Source organism: Athene cunicularia (assembly GCF_003259725.1).
Source record: "Athene cunicularia isolate RWA chromosome 4 unlocalized genomic scaffold, athCun1 chr4_part1, whole genome shotgun sequence".
NCBI lineage: Eukaryota > Metazoa > Chordata > Aves > Strigiformes > Strigidae > Athene > Athene cunicularia.
In genome coordinates this window covers 8432154-8449408 of record NW_020799098.1, presented here as the reverse complement: position 1 = coordinate 8449408, position 17255 = coordinate 8432154, and the positions used below count along the sequence as shown (strand labels likewise).

General features: G+C 36.4%; 1 protein-coding gene across 2 annotated transcripts in view; it reads right to left on the bottom strand.

The window, feature by feature from the left end:
• Nucleotides 1-17255, bottom strand: part of NSD2 (nuclear receptor binding SET domain protein 2) — a 77769-nt gene that overhangs the window by 41716 nt on the left and 18798 nt on the right. For both annotated transcript variants that reach the window (XM_026846518.1, XM_026846517.1), the window contains exons 3-5: nt 6809-6974; nt 1298-1464; nt 432-923 (exon numbers count right to left, since the gene is read on the bottom strand). In XM_026846518.1, the coding sequence (XP_026702319.1) occupies nt 432-923; nt 1298-1464; nt 6809-6974 (825 nt within the window). The remainder of the gene's footprint in view (nt 1-431; nt 924-1297; nt 1465-6808; nt 6975-17255) is intronic.

Below are 17255 nucleotides of genomic sequence, written 5' to 3'. Positions count from 1 at the left end.
AAAGGGAACACACTAAATGAATTGAGACACATCTTCAGGAAGAATGTACATGCTAACTGCAAGTAAATTGCCATAAACAGCATAACCTTTGTTATATTTGCCTGAGCATATGTATGCATATCTATTATATTTTATATCAATTTAAAAATTTATGGCTAATACAAAAGATTATTGATGTAGGAAGATATTAACACAACTTATGCTTGAAGTACGATAGCATTATCACTATCTTGTTTCTACTGCTCATCTACATGCCCTTCTTTCTCCATTCCTGTCTAGACCAAAATTTGATGCAGGCATACCTTATCAAGCCCAGAGTATTACGGGTTCTATAGTAACAACTAATTTTTATCAACTAAAGTAAAGAAGTTTCTTTCAGTACAGAAATGAGAAGACGCACTCAGCAACAGTAACAGCTAAAAGAGACTAACCTCATCTCTGTGCTTCTGACAAAAGACCAAAAACTGAGATACTGCATCGCCCTTTCTGCTTCGTGGAGTAGATGCTGGAGTTTTCTTTCTATTGAGAGGGGAGCCTATCCCTCTTTTGGATTCTGCCTGTTCAGATGACTTTTGAGGAGTAGTATTCTTAGTCCCCGACTGACTGCATTCTTGCGTATCATCAGTGGCAGACAGTTTTGATGTCCTTCTCCTCCTCTTGTTAGGAATGCCAGACTCTTTCATCAATTTCAGATTTTGAGTGGTTTCTTCGTTTGAGTAAGATGACTCATCTATCTCCTCTACTGGTTCCACAGCAATGCCAACTTCCTTTGCCACTCGAGGATTAAGATGAGGTCTGTCCCTAACATAGATGAAGGTGTACTTGGCCTTCCGCTCTTCCACTGTCATGCCTACTGCTTCACTTGCTTGTTTAACACCCATCTCCCACTGTGGCCGCAGCTTCCCTGAAACAGGCTTTAACATCTGCAAGAGAAAATGACAGTGTGAGAAATTTGCCCACTTCTGATTTCAAAAATGCCAACATTAACACAAAACAATTCCAAGAGACTAAGTGTAATGTATGATTATAATTCAGACATTTAAATGGAATTGTATTTGATAGTACTTTGATACTGATACCATGCATGAATCAATGACAAAAGCAGAAGAGCATTTTTAATAGGTAACAAACTGGCAAATCACCCCAGTCTTCGCATCTGGCAAGTGAAATAAAAGACTATAAGTCTCTGTAAAACAAGCTGTCTTTAAAGCCTTCCAGAATATCTGTTTATATCTGTACATACCTGTCACAGTAAAATAAAAAGCTGCAAATCTTGTCTGACTTGGTAGCCTCTTACCTTTATTTTGTCTGCTTTAGTGAGGGCCTGTTTTGCACTTTCCTGGCATAATTGTTCAAACTGGTCTTTTTCTTTGAAGGGCACAAGGCTTTTCTCAAATATCCAGGCTCGCTCTGGGGCATCTCCAAAAAACTGAACATGATATTGACGAAAACTCTTTTTCTGTCCTGAAAATTAAAAATTAATGTATTTAAGATACAACTTAGTTTCTTCTCAGCACTTTCAGACTTGAAGTCTTTTGTAAGCTGTTATAGTTACCATGACAAAAGCACAGTACAACTGGTTAACCTTTCAAAAACCCACTTAACTGGCTTGAAAGTGTCTGAGCTATAATCTATGAAGTTTGACACAAAATCCCAGTTGTTTAATTCTAAACAAGAATATACTTTGCTTAATTAACTTAAGGTTACAATCATCTGTCAGTGCTTTCCACCTATATTAACATGTCTAGTTTTGGAAAATGCTATATTTGAAAAAGTTTCCAAACTTTGGATAGCCCACACAGTCAGATTCATCTCTGATTGGCCTAAAGTTTCAATATTCTTGAACAGAAACACATACTTCAGCTGGTTTGCAATCACAACTTCATCTTAACCAAGCTTTTAATGAATTAAAGCAAGAAATTAAAAGAATTTGGGTGGTGGAGGGGAGAGAGATAAGAGAACAATTCTGAAGCCCTGAGAAGAAACATTCATTCTTCTAAGATTGTAAAGAGGAATACTGTATCACTGTAACAACATGTAGCCATACAACCTTCCCCTTCTAAAGATCTCAGCAATTCTACAGTGAATGGGGAAGACACCATCTTAAGAATTTACCACAGTTCACAGTTAACAATGAACTTCTAAAAGGCAGAGGTAAGAGAATCAGACTTAAGACATTTTCTAGCATCTCCTTCATTAAAACTTGAAGATCTCTTGTCCAAGCTGAAGTTCAAATTAGGGTCACATTTACAAATAGAAAATATTTTAACTGTGATGACCTACACTTTTGTGTTTGTAAATTCAATCCTGCTAGAAAGTATCAGTTACCCCTGCTACAGTATCTATGGTTCTTCCAGGTGTCACCACACTATTATGTCTAACATGTAGTCTGAGAGTAAATCAAGTAGGGATTTCTATGCACTAAGAACAAACAACAGCCACAGTCCTCCATTACAGATGTCTTCAAACTAGGTCTAGATTTTTGCTAGGTTATTCATACACTGCATGTCTTCTACCTTAATCAGCAAACACATCTAGTTTGCTTCATGCACTATTATTACTGGGATTTCCAGGCCCAGAAAGAACTTGTAATTTCTTAAGTCACAAGTTACTTTTTAAAGGGGCTTGAACTCAAGATGGGGCATCTGGAATGATAATATGATATCACCCTAATTAATGGCTGTGCATACTTTATATTTATATATATATATATATATATATATATATATGTAAAAACCACACGAGAGCTACAAGAACAGTAACAACTCATTTGAGATCAATTATACAAATCTAGAGGAATGGCATCGGGAAAGGTCTTGAGACTGTACGTATCAAACATCCAATCTGGTAGTCTTAATACATGTTCCCATAATGCACAGTCAGGAACAATTTTCTTGCACAGTAATTATTTTGTACTCATCAAGAAAATGTTGTTTAACTAGTGACTACTGAGCTCTGTCGACTTAATCTGTTTATGATTAAATAAAGGATAATTTTTGTATTTTAGCAGGATGTCCTAGCTGCAGACTGAGAGCTGGCACAAACTACATTTACAACCACCTGTAAAGATCTGCCTCTGAGCATAACAGCCCAGTTCTAAGTAGACACAGGCACTCTATTCCTTTTACAATATAATGCTGGACAGCTGTAACGGCATAATTAAGGAGTCTAGATAATAGTGCCTACCACTAGAATCATTGAACCTATTTGTGAATCTTCAGATATCTTTTGTGGACTAAATTTATATCAATGCCCTTGGATAAAATAATGGAATTAATTAAAGGTTATTATATATAAAGACATAATTTTTGGCTCACACAATACTGGAATCACTAGTTATTGAAGGTTTGCAAGACTGTTCTGGGGACTCACCGCTAGTACTTGTGTTTTTCTGTATCCTAGCATCTGCGGTTGACCACAGTTACAGACAGTATAGTGAATGAGATGAAGCTTTATTTTAACTCAGTATGGGCCTTATTATAAGAAACTGTACGTCCTGCAAGTTATAAACCTTTTTCAAGCCTAACCAGCTGGAATGATGAAATTGAGTATTAGCATGCAGAAATTTGTATTGTTATAAACACACCCTAATCCTAAAAATGAGAGACCTAACTGAGTATTTCTACAACTCCCAGATAAAAGAACTCTTTTGTTTGGAACAGGATACTTTGGGTAGTGCCTCAATAGTAAACAGTAGGTGGAACATAATACAAGACCAGAAATACATGCTGATAGCAATACACACATCAGTGTGCATTTATCGGTTATGATGGCTGCTCAGACCTAGTCAAACCTCCTGAAAAGGCAGGCCCCAAGCCAACTCCAGAACAAATATCAGAAATTATATTTCTGATCATCCATATTACCTCAAAGAGATGGAAATGAACATCTCAGAGTATGTGGGCCCTTTTTTCTGTTAGTACTTCACAGGTTGTATTCAGACATATGACATTAGTTTTTGCTATACCTATTTCTAAAGTTTCCTATAAAAAACTAGCACAGAGATTCTTGATAATGAAGCACAGACCTTGCGTCTATCAAGAATCAGAGTAATTCAGTTAGGGACAAAGCCCCAACTTTTTTTCTCTCAAAATCCAGCTCTTTGTCTTATAACAGACCTAATAATCCAAAGACTAAAATCACAAGGACTGCCTGATCAAAACTCTGGAAGACTGCTACAAGAAAAATTTGTCTATAATATAACCATTCTAGCAATTGTATGAATGCTAAAAGAGTTCTTAAGAAGCCATTTAGTTTACTACCAACACTGTCTAGCTATAATCCTAGAGATCCTCATTCGATTCATTCTTAAAAAACCCCTATGAGTGAGATCACATCTTCGCCTCAGGCAATCCATCTCAATGCTTCACTATCTTTATCCCTTCCAAGTTCTTCTTAATATGTAGTCTAAATATTCATTGCTAGTAAGCTCTCCTTTCCAGAGTAAGAAGAGTTTGCATCTTTTCTTCTTTGCATATAAATTAAATTAAGGCGAGTTACTGGGTTCTCCATTACCTACCCCTTGCTAGATTAAACAGCCCCAGTTCTTTCAGTCTGCCTGTGCAGGTAAGACTCCTAGATTTCTGTTCATGCTGTCCTCAGAACCTTCTCTGTTTGGTCTGATTCTTGAAATGAGATGGTCCAAACAGGATAAAATGAACAAAGTACTCCTGCTGAGGTCATGCTACCATCAGAAAAGCAAAGGATCTACTTCATGCTTTTTATAAGCAGCACTATCAATTTACCTCAGTGTGATTTCAGTCTTTCTGTAGAGAAAATCACAATGGGTTATTATGACTTTCAGATTCCTTTCTGCAAAATTGCAGCCTTCCACTCATTTCCCAGTTTGATCACCTACCACTGTAAAAATCCAACACTTACTCCTACTGAACTGCATTTTTTTTCAGATCACACCTCACAAGTGTCAAGATTATTCTGATTTCCAATCCTACATGTTAACAGTCCCTCCACATTAAAAATTTGTGTAATTCCAATGCAAATTTTAGATGTATGTTCTAGTCCATTTTCCAAGTTCTCAATGTGACCCTCGAAAACTACATAAAATCAAAACCACAGAAACACCCCTTTCCCAGTCTTGGAAATAGATTCAAAGTCACTGAAACCTCTAGTGACAAATAGTGCCCTACTCTGTTCATAACAACGGAAGCCAATACTTCTGTTTGATCTAACAGAATACATCAAAGTACTTAGAAGCATAAATATCAAAATAAAGTTATGTGCTCCTACGTTGGTTTGATATTCCTGTTAACAACTTGCTTTTCTCCTTAATCTGCAAGATTTCTGAATTCTGTTTTCATAAACATAGTAAAAAATAGTTTATAGTGCTCATCTGGAGTTAAAACTAATGAGGGATGCAATGTGCAGCAAGATGATTTTCTGTAAATACAACAGTAGCAAACAGAAGGCTAAGGAATGCTCAATGGGGCAGGAGACTGAGTGACAAAGGACACAGCCTGACTTACTCTATACCTTATCTATCCCGGGGCTTTGGTTGGTTGATTGTTTTTTTAAACATAACACCTGCCCCCAAGCCTTCAGGTCCCTTAGGCTAGTGATAAAGGCTGCAAGACTTGAGGCACTACCCACAGCGTATTAAGAAAAAGTCAGGGAGCACTTCATCAAATTAGACTCCTGTGAGATTATGGACCAGATGAGATGCCTCAGAAGGAGCTGAAGGTGTTGGCCAATGTGATTACGAGGGTGATCTCTTGAATTTTTGAAAGGTCACAACCATCAGGGGAGATACCCAATGACTGGAAAAAAGCAAACATCACACCTATCTTCAAGAAAAACAAGAACAATCTGGGGAACTACAAGCTAAGATGACGAGTTTGCTCTCAATGCCTACAAGATTATGAGGGAAATTCTCCTAAGACATGTCCAAACACATGAACAACAAGGTGTCTGGGAATAGCCAGCACAGACTCACCCAGGACAAACTGTGCCTAATCAATGTGATTCACACAGTGCTAATATAAAAGGCAATGGACACAGGTTGAAATAAAGGAAATTTCAACTAGATAAAGGAAGAAATCTTATTGCCATAATGGCTGCCAGTCACTGGAACAAGTTGCCCAGGAAAACTGTAAAGTCTCCATCCCTGAAGACATTAAATATTTGACTGGACAAGGCCCTAAGCAACCTGCTCTAACTTGTAGAGTTCCTTTCCAACCTATATTACTTTATCATTCCACAGCCAGCACACATAAGCCTCAAAAGTTTCAGGTATCAGAACAGAAAACAGAGCTGCAAATTAGATAGAAATTGTACAGGATTCATACTTTAAAATTTCATTAATACTTGGTAGTTCCTGCACTTCAAATTAACTGATGTTGTTTGTAGATAACAGTATTGATTCTATGAATCACAGAAAATTTAGCTGCCTGAATTACAGATTGCTTTTAGTAAAGCATAATAACCAAGAGTATTTAATTACCATTAGCTTTCAATAAAATTTTTAGCCTATACCACTTCTCCAAGCATCTCCATAAAAACAATGGAAAGTATAATCAGATAATTTTTTTAATAAGACTCCACAGTTTCATATAGCACAATTTTGATGTCTTTTGGAGAATGTTCAGAGTTAAAAAGACATGGTGGGAAAAAAACTCCATCTGCTATATGCTCAAGAATAGTGTTTACATGATTTTAACATTCCTCTTGCAACAAGGAGATGATTCAGTTACTGATACAACTGAGTAGATACAATGAAGAACAGAATTTTCCTCAAATAATGTTTATATATACACATGAATAAATCTGGATGTTTGTAGCATCACTGACATACCTTTTAGTTTAGTGTAGGAATGGAGAACAGGATCAGCAGAAACCATACACGGCCACCATGGAAAACCAGACACTTTTGACCACACTAGATCTCCTATATTATACTTCAACACATGGACTTTGTCTTCTTTGATGGTACTTTGAGTTGGATCTCTCTTAGCAGGAGCCTTAAAACATAAGAAAAAAACCCACCTATTACCATATTTCTTCAGATACGCACTACAATTACTAAATAGCACACAAAAATAAATATCAAACTACAGTTTGCATTCTCTTTAAACATTCTCTTTATATGTAAAAAAAAGAGTAGTAACGGAAGGAGGGAAATAAATAGGTCACCAGAATAAAGAGCTATCATGTTTGCTAACAAACAACAATTATATTTCATGTGTAATAAAAACTTTAAGATAACTTTTTTTGTTCTCTCACAGCAAAAAAGTTCCAAGTTCCATTTATGGTTTTGTTTTTAGTTAGAAGTATTGGCAAGTAATCTGTGGTTTGCCTTTATCTTTTCGAGTAACTGCTGAGAGACCATCAAGAAGGCTTACTTTAATTTCAAACACATTAACTGAGCACTGTATGTGGAAGAGCCAACCTCCCTCTGCATTGAATATTATTAACCAAGTTAACTGCTAGACACACAAATGTCTAAGATTTTTTAAAATCCCATACTAGAATAAACTGAAATACTCTTTCTGTCTGAATAGAAAATACATAAATAACTACATAAAATCCCCCAAACTCTGCATCTTTCAGCTGTCTTTCTACATACTGAGATTTGTGACATGAACCTTTTCCCACACCCTTTCGCAAGATTATTTTTTTTTTTTTCCCCCCTGTTCCAGTTCTAGCAGTAAAATTTGAGTGCTCAGCTGGTGCTCTGAAGCTATTTTAGCTATTGGAAAACAATTACAGAACTATATCTACTTCAAGGGATAGATGTAACTACAAGGGAGTTTTGTGTTCCCCTGTGATAGACACACATTTTTACTTCATTGTAACAAAGTTCGGCAACAGAGACATTTATTCACCAACTAAAAACACTGAACAAAAGATAGTTATATTTTGACTTTCTGGCTCCATCTGTTCTATTTGACATAAATAATGAACACCTTTATCTAGGTAAGCACTAACTCTGCATGTAAAAAAGCACAGAACGTCTCGCTACACTTATCTGTAAAAAAATACACATTTTTAATTTGCTTCATCATTTTTCTAGTACTAAATTTATGTACAACATGTATGTATTGTTCATCTTGCATAATACCAGCTCAACATACAGAAAGCAGACACGAGCTTCAGGCTTTCAGTGGATTTAGAGCTGGAGCAAAATTCTGTTTTAATTAAAAGTGGCAAGAGGAAAGAAAGAACACTGTTAAGACACCAGAAATCTATGATGTGGAAACAAGTATTTGGAGCCTTATGTTGAAATCAGTGTAGATCAGGTTACCTTGTACAGATCCAGACCACACCACCATAACTATTTACACGTTATTTTCCAAACACAAACAAAAATCTTTGATGTGCTGCGACAGCATATATTTTTTTTTTTTGCAACTGAAATGTAGAGGTACATCCAATCAAAAAAATCTAAAGCTTGATGTACTCAGAAATTCCTTTCCTCAAAGCTTTTAAAGCTATGCCTAGTAAACACACATGATGCTATGTCATCTGATTGTTAGGGACAGTTACTCATCCAGTGATTCAGCTTTTCTGATGAATTCAGACTTGGTTCATGTGCCTCCTGCTAGAGCCATGTTCCCATGTCTCAAGGTTTTTGGCTCTCTAAGGATTCCGTAAGACTCTCAGAAAACCCCTCCCGCTGAGTTTGCCTCAAGTCCAGAACTCTCAATAGACCTAAAATATTCCAAGCAGATGTGAAAAATCAAATGCTCCTTCTAGCAGTTAAACATGACATGAAAAGTTATGCTTAAAAGCTACAATTTAAGAAATACTATGCTAAGAACAGATCCGGAGAAACATTAATTCTAACACACACAAACCGACTCCAGCATTTAACTTAAATAGGTGGGATGAAAATATTTTTCAATGAGTTAACTTTTCAGAAATTTAAAAGTTACTCAGGATCCTGAACTTCATTTTTAATTTACAAGCCCCTGTATTTTTCAGAAAGTGCAACTAGACTGCAAAGATTTACGACTACAGTCTGAGGGAGCTGGCTGGAATAATGAAAAGGCTCTAGCAGTGCTTCTTATTGCAGAATAATCTAAAAGGGGTGGCAGTACAGGGTGAATATCACATTTCAATATACCCACAAGCACTTCACAAATTCTAAAAATACCCTGAATTCTTTTACTATACTGGATTATGATAAACTTGAAAATTACAGGCTCTGATAAAACCTGCAAGGTTTATCTATACCATGTTTGCTGTCTTTATGTCTTCTTTTATTGATAAAATGTGCACACTTTAAAAGAACAGCAAAATACAGCACAGAATTCTGTATACATAATTCTTTTAACAGCTCTCATAGGACGTTATTTACAAACCTATAGAAAATATCACCATGAACTCACTCACTTCCATCTCACTTTCCCACATCATTCCGGTTTAGTTTGATTTTCTCATTTGGGGAATTAACCCATATCTATTCAACAGGTGTATCAACAGTAAACAGTGAGGTGAAATTCCTGGCACGTACTTCTGAGATAAGCAGCTGTAGGACATCAAGAGTCTCTTCAATACTTCCTCTCAAAAATATTTTTGCAAACTGCCACCGTGGTACTGAACGCTTAAGTATTTAAATTGTTTTAAAACATCAGAAAATGCTAGATACTAGAAGGCAGTCATGCATAATTTTACTTCAGGATCCAGCTTGGGGTTTTTTAATTATTGATGGGATAGGATGGGATAGGAGGAAGAGAGCATTTCTAAGCAAATTTGCCACACAGTCCCCTGATGGCAACTGTGTTCTCATATGCTTAGAGCTGGAGCTTCTTTGTAAGACACTGATACTCTGCAATTTTTAAGAACAGGAAATCACCATTCAAATTGCAAAATGGTATAGAAAAAAGTAATTTGGCTTACAGAGTTTTTTTTCTCCAGAATAAAACAGGAATTGTTTAGGCAAATTCTGATTCCTAATAACAGGTGTTTAGTCAGACAGAACATGGTTGTGGAAGATGGAGAGGCAGGACTGGAAGTGCATTTTTGGTGGTCTGGGTGAACGCACCAGAAGACAGGGAACATCTCCTCCTGCAATAGCTGATTCAGTTCTTTCTGCGATGATACTTAATGCAAGCAAATTAAGATGTGAGACTCCTCTGTTTAGAACACAACTGTAAAGCAAGGGAAGGTCACACAAAATCAAACTATTCTACAATACCCTCCCCCTCAGTTTTTTCACTCTTTGTGCCTTTTTGACAACTTTTCATTTCTTGACATTGTTCTCATTTCTAATTAGATCTCCTACCCATAAATGTCAACAAAGTCAAGCCTGTCAGGCTTTCTGTGCTGCAGAAGAGCACAGAACAGTCCTTGCTTGCCATCATTGCTAAGGAAGTCTGGACTGCTCTGTGTATGCCCCCTCCCATTACCTTTTCCTGCAGTTTTGAGAGGTAAACACATACACATTTAGTCACAGAATTTCCCCTCCCTCTCCTTCTTTAATTATAGGCAAACCGCAGCCTCTGAGATAACTACCACCTCAATCACCTTAGCTTGAAACTTTAAACCAGTTATGCTAAACAGAAGAAGGAAACAGCTTGTGAACATATTTCTTTTCTACTTTGGGAAGGAATTCCAGGTTTGGTTATTTTTTTCCCCTTTCAAAAACAAGACTGCAGAGAAGTTACTTAAATAGGCAGTCAAAGCCTGGGTGAACAGGTGATGACTCCCACACGTATCAGTCCTAACACTGAATACCCAGGCCATTTGACAGGCTCTGCACTACTCAGTATGGCAGACATCAGAATTCCTAACCTTCTGAATTAGTATACTTAAAACATGGTCTGAGAGGCAGCTAGATGGATGTTATGTTTATTTTGTCTAGGGGGCATGGAGTGTGGAATGGAGTAATTCCCTTATTGCAACTGATTTTTTTCTGTGAGAAATTATGCCTTGAAGAGTACCAGCATCCTTGAAAACTCATCTGGGCCAGCAGCTGCAATAGGGTGAATAGAACCTAAAAAGAAAATAAAATTTAACATGCCTTTCCTTCTCCGTTAACATTTCAAAGATTTGTTTGTCATTTCTCTCAGCACTCAGTGATGAGTGACAGGCAGATTGACAAAGAATTTATGACACTGCTGTCAGCATTCTACCAGCCCAAAGAAATGCCTTGGCCCTAGAAAACATTGGTATTTAGTTAACAACTTTGCCTACATCTGATCAAAAGAATCCAAATCAGCTTCCATTTTGTTCTGGTCTGACTAATGAATATGATGAGGCAAGAACATACCATGAATGATGGGTAATTTCAAAGCCTAAAACTGTCTTAAAAAGATGAAAGAAAAATGCATTGAAGTACATATTCAGGGTACTGAGAGCTTTGGGTTTGTTTGTAGACTGTGTTATGAAAACACCACTGTGAATGTTTAGCAAACAATGGACAAAGGTAACTAAAAAAAAAAAAAACCAAAAAAACCACACCCCAAACAAAACAACACACCCAGAAGACTTACTAGGTGGTGTCAGACTGAGATAACTTTATTCCTTTTAAAAGGGATCAGTGGTAGAGATACTAATATTATTTATTTTGTGTATATAGGCACATGTGCATACATGTGCAAGGAATTAGAGCCCCTGAAATTTATTGCAAATTAACCATCAAAAAGCTACTATTTCACTATACAAACTTGGAAAGCTACAGAAAACATTAAAAACGTCATCTAACTGCAAATTGTCAAAAAGGGATTAGACAAAGAACAACCTTGAGAATTGGTGAAGAATACACCAGCAGAACTTAACACAGGACAAAAAACACCCAAAAAACAACTAAGACAAGTGAAGACAGTAAATGCTCTCCTCCGTGTAACATAACAGGGAAGTACATACTGGACAACGTGCAGATATCTGGTATCTCCCTTTCTGTTTTTCATTCTCGATTCAGTTCCAGGCTGTATCAAACAACTTCCACTGGACTGCACTATAATAGAAAGCTATGCTACAAACACAGATTACTGGAGGTCCTCTTGCACTCCAGAATAAAAAACAATCTACCAGCATTACAAAGCAATGAAAAGAAAATAATCAAGATCCCTAAACAGAATATACGCAATTAAAATGTACTTTGAATCAAAGTTAGAATACACAAACTTTTTCTTTACTATGTCAAACGTGCTTCTTGACTACGGAAAAAATAACATTGCTTGCCGACCAAAATCACTTATTTTTCTGATCCTGCTATCTATTTGTGATGTTTTTCATCCACTAATACTCCTGATTTTCTACATGGACTTGTATAATAAATATGAAAGTAAAAATGTTTTGTCTTCTCTTGCCTCACTATCAGGAAAGATACTGAACTAAGGAAGTGGCTGTAGAACAAACTTCATTCCTTTCAGAGGTTCAGGAGAGGTGGTAGGTTTGTCTGGGGAAAAAGGAAGCAACAGAATAAAGAATATTTTTGTAATGTTGTGTCACTTGAATTCACCAATGATTAAGGACACTACAAAAAAGCAAAAAAACAAACTACATAATAGGAGAACCATTCCAAAAGTTTCTTCCTTGAAAAACCACCATCACAATTATGTTCTGAGGAAAGCTCTTGCTTCCTGAAAATTTCCAGAATTTAATTTGACAAAAGACAAAACACCATTCAGTCTTCAGGCAAAGGAATGGAGGGATGCAGCTACTTTCCTAATGAGTGATGTCCTGTCATTCAGGACATAGAAATGGTTTCTTCTCACGGTACCTCACAAAGTCAACTCACTTCAAACCAAAAAATTACAACCACAGCTCATTATAAGTCTATGCAAAATCCTCAATATACCCTATTGCTTCAAATGAAAAGGATGACAATTTAAGTCTGTTAAGAAATGGCCATTGCTCATTCTAAATGATTCTGTCTATAAAAATACAGTGTCCTCAAACATAACTGCCTTAGCCTTTAGTTGTGGGTTGGTGTTTTTTTTTGTTTTGTTTTTGTTTGTGGGTTGGGTTTTTTTTGTTGTTGTTGTGTTTTTTTTTTTTTAATTATATTTCACACATAGTAGTAAATCTGTTTATCCCTGAGGACAAGTCCTTAGAGGTCCTACATTTATCCAAATAGCTCCACCTTCTGGGATGTAGGGCAACATAGATAATAAACCACAAGTAACTGAATGTATTAAAAGTATTTCCACTTTGTCTTTTTATATTCTGTTTATTACCTAATGCAAGAATGCCGTGTAATTACATATTCAGCAACCTACTGCCTACAGAGACAATGTTTCATGCAGAAGACTAAAGAGTAAACTAGACCCTTGCAAGAAGATTAAGAGAAAATGCTGAATTATTCCTAGAAAATGTAGAAGGATGAGCAAACAAAGAAAGAAGCACTGAGTTGGAAAAGTTTTGTATTCCATCTTCAGTAAAACAGAGAGACACTTCAGTAGAGCAAAGACTGCAGCCCTCAAAAGGCCAATGCATCAACCTCTGCACAATTAAATCTGCAACAGCCTTGTAAAACATGCATTATATTGTGCAGTGACTAAGGGGGAAGAGGACATGAAAAGTCCAGATCAAAACAAACAAAAAAAAGGAATAGACTATACTGGACGTTGGTTTGTTAGATACAAAACAGTTAGAAATTTGAAAAACAAGCCAGAGATTTAACTAAAACCATCCAATTTCAAGAGCAATTACATTAAATCTATTTCTTTGAGTTATCTTTTCTTCTATTTTTCTTCTTCTATTTTCTTCTATTACTAACCACTTCTATTACTAAAAGGGGGTCAAATTTGGCAGTGTGAAGAACTACATTTGCAGAAGACAGTAAGTTTGAATCTTCCTGTCACAATCAGGACTTACTTATTTTTCTTCAATGCACTTAGATGGTAAAGCTACAAAACAAGAGGACAAAAAGGATGAAGAAAATCACTGCTCAACTTGTAGATCCCCTGAAAACTTTTCTGTGCTGGCTGAGGCTCTTCAAACAAATAGAAGTTTTGTGCAATAGGTTTGTTTCCTCCATTTCTTTCCACTAACTCATCTAAATCAGTTTGTAGACAGCATGTTGAATTATCACCATGCAGGATCCTTCCCTCCAAGAGGGAAAGCAAGCAGAAGACAATAAAAACCCATTTAAGTTTAGACATAGATAAATAATGTACATTATGGACAAGATAAAAGCTCAAATTTATATTTCAAATCAACCACTAAATTCCTGGTTTCGTTTCAATTATTTTTTCTGGCTTTGGTTCCCTAATTAGCAAGTCTCCAGCAGATGAGAGATTTTTTAAAAGATGTTTTTACATTTAAAAACAAATCTGTCTATCCAAATCAGCATTCTTCCTTTACACAAACACTATATGAGCAAGTATTTCAGAAATAAACTTAACATGGTATTTTAATAACTAGGATATAACCCTTTTTTCAGAGTAAAGAGCTGAAGAGAAATAGATTCAATTATTCACAAATAGATCCAGTAAGATGCAAGCTCTGGAACACTTCCCAACACTCCATCTTTCTTAAAAATGTGGAGAGCAGTTTCTTTCAGCTGTTCTACTGAACTTCTGCATTTACATTTAGATGACCTCTTAAATTGTAAGTTACTGGTTTATTATTGAAAGGTTCCATGTTTCAGAAATTTAAATTAGATAAGGCTTGATCAGAATGAACGAAACCTTCTTTTATACAGAGTATTAGAAAAATATTTCTGCCTACATCCAACTTCTCTAACCTCCACTGACCTTAAAAAGTTTAAACTTTTGATGCGGTATCTGGGTATATAGCACAGAGTGGGTATGAGATGTTACAGAAGTCTAGAAAAGCCTAACAGTAAAGCAATGAGGAAGCTTGGCATGGGAGACAGTTATTTCTGAATAATTTCCATATGATTTCACACAGGATAACAGAATGAAAACTAAACCATCTCAGCATACCTATAGATTTTCAGAATGCCATACCCATGTGTATTTTGTTATCTGCATGTACAATGGTTTTACATACTTTCAAAATCAGAATCTGTACTAGGACCCTAGTCATAGCATTCTGCTATGCCCTTACAGAGTTTAGCAGGAAGGAGTTTTCCTACTTTTTAAGATATCCTCCTCTTGGTAGCTCACAAACATCCAAGGTAGTATGGGCAGATATTCTGAATCCTAATATTCTTGGTAGAAAACAGAAAAACTCAAGCCTGTATAATACTGCCAACAGGCAACTAGATTTACAGGACACTATTTTCTGGTGAAAGCAGATACTTATCTCTACACTTCTTTGCAACAAGAACACTTCTGAAAGAAGCTGTCTAGGCTTAAATAGAACAAATGCTGATTTGGCACAAAGGGGCTCTGTTAGTTAACTAATAATCTGACATAGTCCAAGTACTACTTTGCCTTTGAGATAAGATCTTTAAAATGAATCCCTATACCTAAAAGTAGGCACAAGAGGTTTCTATCCAGGTTGTTGTGTTACATGTACCTAGTAGGTCCTCCTCTTCTAGAGATGAAATGCAAGAAACAGTATCAGTGGTTAACCAGCCTAAAGGCAAGTGGGGGGTTAAAAAAAATAAAAAACCCTAAACAAACAGACATTACCTTGATTTAACAATGCTGAAGCACGTTCCTATTTTCAACAATAAAGTTCTACAGAAAATCTGGGAAACCCCAACCAGAAATGCCCCAATCCCATATGAATATTAAACCAGGGTAATCACTGCAGTAAAACATCATAAAGGACATGATCAAAGTCCTACCAGTTCCACAAGAACTAAGATCCCAAATTATTTTACATCACAAGCATCCTCATAATACACTAGAGTTCACGTTTATTTACCAAAATAAGCCAACAACAAACAAACAAAACCATTTTCCTAGCACTAGTTGCTGCTCTGAGGCCACAGATTAATTTTGCTTCTTCATACAAGTGCAGCACAGCTTGTCTAACAATGGTCTGTGCAAGCCTCAGTTTTCCCTCTTGCACCCAGCTTCCAAAGTAAAGCATTTTTATGAACAGTCTTTCCGAGAAGGAAATTAATTCCCTATTATTGACAACTTAAACTTTTAGCTACTACCCATTTTATGGTGCATAAGAGAACAACTCCTGTAGGTACCAGGTATTTGCAAAAAATTGAAACATAAATGTTAGCCCAGTTGGAGCTATTTATAATAGGAAAATAACAAAACATGGTAATATGCAAACATAAAACTAGTGTCTGTGAACAAAGACCTCTTTTGAAGGTCCTAAAGTTTGTGTGCCCTGAAATCCACTCCAGAACAAGGAAACTTGTAAAGGAGGCTAATATCACTGTTCCAAGACAGAACAAAATATTTTGCTTTTGCTACTTTGCCTAAGGGTTACTACAAAGTATCTTTCTTTCCTGTCCAAAGGGGACTTTAAGGGCCTGAAATGACATCTGGTACAGATCACTGAAGTTTCCCAAGATCTGCCTGTAAATTCATCCAAATAACATAACCCTGAACTGTAGATCTAAATCTCGGCTAAACATGAAAGTTAGACATGCATTATTTTGGTTAAGCCGAACACTGAGCAGAGCAACAGAAAAGCTTCACCAGATCTTGGACAGAAAAGGAGTGAAAACAAGTGAATTCTCTGCTACACTAACTGATAATGGTCAGTACAAATGTAAAGAGGAAATGCTGAGATGACAGTATTTATTTAAATCATGACATTACCAGTGCAACAACTGAAAATAAGTCTGGTAAACAATTAAACCAAAATGTGTCATTAACCTCTCAACTGTTACAGCACAAAATCTGCTGTTGAAACATAAAGGGAAGTTAGTTCTTCCAGAAGATGGATGGCTCACCACTTTATTTGATCTGTCATGTTCACCACAGTGCCTAAAAGACCCAAATGAAATAAAAAAAGTCCTGTAATGCACAAATTAAAGATGAATATGAAACAATGCAACAGTTGCTGACACTGTTCTGGTCCCTCATTCTCAAAAAAAAAAAACAAACCCCAAACCAAACACCAAAGCAGCCAACAGGCATTACATTTCAGAAAAAGGATGGTAACAAGAAGTAACATTCTGGAATGGCTCCTGTATGAGGAACAACACACTAGGGCTCAAGATGAAATTAAAAACTGAGCCAGTTTGTGAGAAACCTGTAAAAGTATCAGTAATAGAGAAGTTTGTCCATGACCCCTAATTCTAGTACCATGACAGAATCAAGCAAATGAAAAAAGGAAAAAGAGCTGCTTCATTACTTAATGTCATGGATGCAAAAAATTCATTCTGGCTCAAAAAGAAACTGAGGTCTTCTTCCACCAATTTAGCCATCTACAGCTATTAGATATGAAGCCTCTGAGTCACAAACTGC